The following is a 6,051-nucleotide window of genomic DNA, read 5'->3' as shown; positions in this document are numbered from 1 at the left end:
AATGAAACGATGTCCATTTGACGTTGCAGGCTCTATAGGTCCTATCACGTCCATTCCCCAGGCGGTGAAAGGCCAGGGTGAACCCATTACATTTAACTCATTTAGTGGAACCCGGATGAAATCTCCGTGAATCTGGCACTAGTGACACTTCTGCACGTAGCGGATACTGTCACTTTCCATAGTCATCCAAAAGTATCCAGCTCTCAAAATCTTCTTGGCTAACGTGAACCCGTTCATGTGGGGTCTGCACGTCCCTCCATGTATTTCTTTTAATAGTCTGGTTGCTTCGGCGGTGTCCATACATCTCAGCAAACCTAAGTCCGGGGTCCTTCTGTACAAGACTTCCCCGTTAAGGAAAATGTGGTTTGCCAACTTCCTGACGGCTCGCTTTTGACCATTAGTAGAATTTTTTAGGCACTCCTAGGTCGCAAGGAATTTCTTGATGTCGTGATACCAAGGTTTACCATCTGATTCTTCATTCACATTGAAGCAATAGTAATGTTGATCCTTGATTTCTACCTTGATGGGGTCGATGTAATTCTTGTATGGATGCTGAATTATAAATGATAAGGTTGCAAGGGTGTCTGTGAACTTGTTTTGAATTGTGGGGACATGCCTGGACTCTATCTTCGTGAACTTCTTGCATAGCTCTTTCATGCAGTGAAGGTACGACAGTATCTTGACATTCTTAGTTGACCATTCTCCTTGGACTTGGTGGATCAGCAAATAGGAATCCCGTATGACCAAAATTTCTTTGATGTTCAAGTCGATTGCCATTCTGATTCCAAGGATGTATGCATCATATTGAGCCATATTATTGGTACAAGGGTATCTTATCTTTGCCGATGCTAGATAGTGTTGTCCAAATTTCGAAATCAGGACTGTCCCAATCCTGACTCCTTTGAAGTTTGTTGCTCCATCGATAAACATCCTCCATCTACGGTATAATTCTACAACATATTCTCTGGCAAATAGTACTTCTTCATCGGGGAAATACGTGGTAAGCGGTTCGTGATCCCCATCCACTAGATTCTTAGTGAGGTGGTCAGCTAAGGCTTGTCCTTTGATAGCCTTCTGAGTTATGTACACAATGTCAAATTCGTTGAGGAGAATTTGCCATTTAGCTAGATTCCCGGTAGGCATTGTCTTCTGCAAAATGTACTTTAGTGGGTCGAACTGAGATATCAAATGTGTAGTGTATGCCGACATGCAATGCCTTGGCTTCTGGGCGATCCAAGTCAGAGCACAACAAGTGCGTTCTATCAAGGTGTACTTGGCCTCACATGGTGTGAACTTCTTGCTTAAGTAGTAGATGTCCTGCTCCTTTCTCCCAGTTTCGTCATGCTGCCCCAATACGCAGCCGAAGGCATTGTCCAAGACTGACAAATAGAGCAACCATGGTTTCCCTGGTTCAGGGCGAACCAGCACTGGCAGGTTTGAAAGATACCCTTTGATTCTGTCAAAGGCTTTCTGGCACTCCTCCGTCCATTTCGTGGCAGCATCCTTCTTTAGCAGCTTAAAAATGGGTTCGCATATTACTGTGGACAGGGCTATGAAATGACTGATATAATTCAATCTTCCTAAGAAACTCATAACATCTTTCTTGTTCTTTGGTGGCGGTAATTCTTGGATGGCCTTAATTTTTGATGGGTCCAGTTCCATCCCTTTCTTGCTTACAATAAAACCCAATAGTTTTCCAACAGGGACTCTGAACGCACATTTTGCTGGGTTCAACTTCAAAATGTACCATCGTAGGCGTTCGAAAATTTTTCTCTAAGTGCTTTGAACTCTTTCGAGATTTTATGATGAAATCATCAACACACACTTTGATCTCCTTATGAATCATATCGTGAAAGAGGGTCGTGATGGCCCTCATGTAGGTGGCGCCGACGTTCTTGAGACCGAATGGCATAACCCTATAACAGTATACTCCCCAAGGTATGGTGAAAGCTGTCTTCTCTGTGTCTTTTTCGTGCATTAGTATTTGATGGTATCCAGCAAAACAATCCACAAACGACTGCAGTTTGTGCTATGCACAATTGTCGATGAGAATGTGGATATTCGGCAAGGGGAGATCGTCCTTTGGACTATCTTTGTTGAGATCTAGGTAATCCACACATATTTTGATCTTCCCGTCCTTCTTGGGCACTGGGACGATGTTCACCAACCATCTTGGATGGTTGGTGACCCTTACCACATTTGCTTCTATTTGTTTGGTCACCTATTCTTTCATCCTCAGACTTAAATCAGGTTTGAACTTCCTGGGCTTCTTCTTGACCGGCAGTCTGGTAGGGTCAGTGGGTAGTCGATGCGAGACAATGTCGGTGCTTAATCCTGGCATGTCATCATAGGACCATGCAAGCACGTCGACGTACTGTCGGAGGAGTTCAATAATATTTTCCTTCTGATCGACTTCTAGGTGAATGTCGATTCTGGTTTCTTTCATATCTTCTTTGCTTCCAAGATTGACTACTTCTGTTTCTTTGAGGTTGGGCTTCTTCTGACTCTCCAGCTGTTCGATCTCCTGCATAAGATTGTCTGGCATCATACTCTCGTCATATTCCTCGTAATCAGGATCATTGTGCTCAGTGGTTTCCTTATATGTCATAATCGCGGAATGCGGTTTTTTATCGTTTGATCATTGAAAAGAAAAGCTAGGTATAAATAAAGTAGTAAAATAAGGTTGTGATATTTAGGAAAAGATTCTTTTTATTTCATCAAAAGGGGAACGTCTTAAGCGCTCACAAGAGGCAAATAACAAAAAGGTACAGACATGGTACATGCCTCAATTGACCGTGCTCTTTCAAAAGAAAACTTTTATAGTTCCATATTATCAAGACTCCAGGCGAACCAAAGATGGATTGGCTGTCCAATTTTACAGCTCTTTCCCTAGTTCGACATCCCTGATAGTCAGTGTCTTGATGTCGGTTCCTTCACAATATTCTTTAATCATATTCATGAATAACTATCCCATCCCGTCGATGATATCATCTTCGGGTGTTGTACTCTGTCCCAGATTTGCAACATGCTCTGGCCCAAAAATCATTTTCCTGGAGCTAACGGTGCGAGTTTTCCCTTTCGGAGGCAAATATCCTATGTTAACCCTTCCTTTCTGCCCGTTGTGTTCAATTAGCTCTATGATTCTATCTGACTTGGCTCCCAACCCTGCTCCTAGCCTGTATCTATATTTCATCATCTACCTCATGGCCATCTTGGATCTGTACGATGATTCCATTCCCAAATTCTATTCAGTCTTCTATTCCTCAGTAGTCTGCATGATTTCCACAGCGTGAAGGCGACTCCATCTAGCCCCTCAATGAATAGGACATCATACTCCAGATAGGCGGAGTGACCCCACTCGCCATGGACCACGATCTCTTGGCATCCCCACTCAAATTTTATGCATTGGTGCAAGGTAGACAACACGACCCCTGCCATATGTATCAAGGGCCTGCCTAGAAGAAAATTGTAGGAAGATAAGATGTCCATCACTTGGAATAATATCGGAAAGTCGACCAACCCAATTTGCAAGGCTAGATAAATTTCTCTAATAACTTCCTTTTGCGAACCATCAAAGGCCCTCACCCTTACGTTGATTTCCTTAACCTCCCTTAAATGAATTCCCAACTCCCGTAGGGTGGAGAGCGGATAATTGTTGACTATGGATCCTCCATCGATCAACACTCAGGATACCACTTTGTCCCCGCATTTGACAGTGATTTGAAGAGCCTTGTTGTGACTTGCTCCTTAGACAGAAAGTTCGTCTCTTCTGAAAGTGATCATATTTGCTTCTATCATTTTCCCATTTGTCGCGGCCAACGCCTCGCTGGTGGTGTTACTTGGTATTCTTACCCCACTCAGTACTTTCAACAAAGCATCTTTATGGCTATCAGAGCTCATCAATAGATCCGTGATGGGTATTTGTATTGGAATTTTCTTTAACTATTCTTCCACAGAATTCTCTTTACTCGACATCCTTTTCCAAAACTCTTTTGGGTCTATTATGTTCCTCCTTGGAATTTATTCTCTCCCAAATTTCCTCGATTGACCTCTTCATGGGCGTAGCATTTCCAGACCTAGTCATACCATGGGCTGCGGTAGAGTATATCATTTTGGCCATTCCCTTTTGCTGGTAGGTCCATGGGACAGTTTTGTACTCCCGATCCTCTTTGTCTCGAGTAGCATCGGCAGGTTGCTGTGGATAGGTTTGAACTGTCACTGTAGACCTTAGTTGTACTGTAATTATTGGAGCCTTTTAAGGAGGGATCTTTGTGGCTTCTGCATTCCCTATAGTGATAAAAGTTCCCTTTAGATCAAATTTCTCGTCTAGAGTGATCATGTTAGCTCCCAGGTTTCGAGTATTTGGAAATGGGTTGCGATTCACATTAGGTGGTGCAGGAGTGCACTGGATAGCTTTGTTCTTGATCAAGGTTTCAATTTTATTTTTCAACTTGAAATAGTCTTCAGTATCGTGCCCCGGAACATTGGAATGATACACGCATCTCTTAGTGGCATCAAAATATTTGGAGGGATGTTCAGGAACCCTTCCCTAGATTAGGTGTATTAATCCTACTCTTCTCAACCTTTCAAACAATTTGTCCAGAGGCTCAGCAATTGAGGTATAGGTTCTGGGACCCCTCTCTTCAAAGTTGGGATGAGGACATGGTGCATACACAGGTCGATTTTGGTGAGTAGTGGTTTGGACAGGAGCATATGGTCATTATGGGTTTTGGATGTGTTGGCTCTAGGAGGATTGTATTGTGGTTGAAGGTGGTAGTATGGTTGGGTATTATAGACTGGAGCATAAGTGGGTGGTAGTGAGTGGTTATTCGGGGAATAAAAAGTGCTTCCATGAGATGGGTTAGTTTGATAGTAGGGGATGACTATTGAGACCTCTTCTTCTTTTTTCTTCCCTCTACCAATTCATCCTGACTGGAGGGCCTTGCTGGCCGCTTGCAGTGCTGCCATGGATTGCACCTTACCAGATTTTATGCCCTCTTCTAAGAAATCTCCCATCTTAACCAGCTCGAGAACTTTTGACCCATTATTCCCATCATCTTTTTAAAGTATATTCCCTCTTGGGTTCGGATGAAGTCTTGGTTAGCTCACTGTCATCCACCGGCGGTTGGGCCCTGGCAGCCTATGTCCTCAACCATCGTGCATATTCTTAAACGACTCAGATGGTTTTTTTCTATAGGTTCACCAGCGCGAATCAATCAGGAGTGATCTCTATATTGAATCGAAAATGGTTCATGAAGTCCTCCGATATATCTTGCCAATTTTTCCAATTTGCGGGTCCTATCGAGTATACTAGGTGAGTGCTTCTCCCGTCATACTCCTTATAAATAATTTCATCCTTAGTTTCTCATTCCTTCCTACTCTGACCAACTTGTTGCAATAAGCCCTTAAATGTGCGTGAGGGTCCCCTGTCCCGTCGAAGACATCTAACTTTGGCGGTTTGTACCCTACTGGCATATCCACATCTTGATGAATACACAGGTCCTCATAGTCCAGGCTTTCACTTCCCCGGGCAACTTGGAGACTCTTCATTTGCCCTCCCAATATTTACAACTGCTTAGATACCGACTCTTCTTCCTTATGTCGGGCTTATCTCTCCATCTCGGCGTATTGATCGATCTCATATGGCACCCTGACCATGACAGGTACTGTAAAGGTAGGTTTGGTAATGCTATATACAGGGGGAATGTACCGCTCATGCGTAGCTGTATGTGCCACATGTATGTGCTTGTTGGTACGTAGGGAGTGTGGATATAGGGATTTGGTAGGATAACGAGGGTTACTGGAGGTATTACTTGAGTGGTGGGGGTTGTGGTTGGAGTGTTGTTGTTTTGGAATGATGTTGAAGGAAAATAATCTGGAAGTGAATCCAAAGAAGGAAAGCTGGGTGGTTGAGGAAGTGTTGTCACGGCCAGGTGCGCCAATTCTCTGATATGTTGTACCTCCTCTCTTAGTGTTGTCCTTTTCCCTTTATCGCCCCGGGCTATTGGCTATGACCGGAGCATGTTCATTTGGGTCTTCTGCAGCTGACAT

General features: G+C 43.6%; 1 protein-coding gene across 1 annotated transcript; it reads right to left on the bottom strand.

Moving 5' to 3' along the window:
- Positions 1-420: 420 nt before the first annotated feature.
- LOC142178121 (uncharacterized) lies at positions 421-1,209 on the bottom strand. The gene has a single exon (XM_075247452.1). The coding sequence runs from the start codon at positions 1,207-1,209 to the stop codon at positions 421-423; it is 789 nt and encodes a 262-aa protein (XP_075103553.1).
- Between the last annotated feature and the right edge of the window lie 4,842 nt (positions 1,210-6,051).

This window comes from Nicotiana tabacum, chromosome 24 (assembly GCF_000715075.1).
Source record: "Nicotiana tabacum cultivar K326 chromosome 24, ASM71507v2, whole genome shotgun sequence".
In the NCBI taxonomy this organism is placed as follows: Eukaryota; Viridiplantae; Streptophyta; class Magnoliopsida; order Solanales; family Solanaceae; genus Nicotiana; species Nicotiana tabacum.
This window is presented reverse-complemented; position numbering and strand designations above follow the sequence as displayed.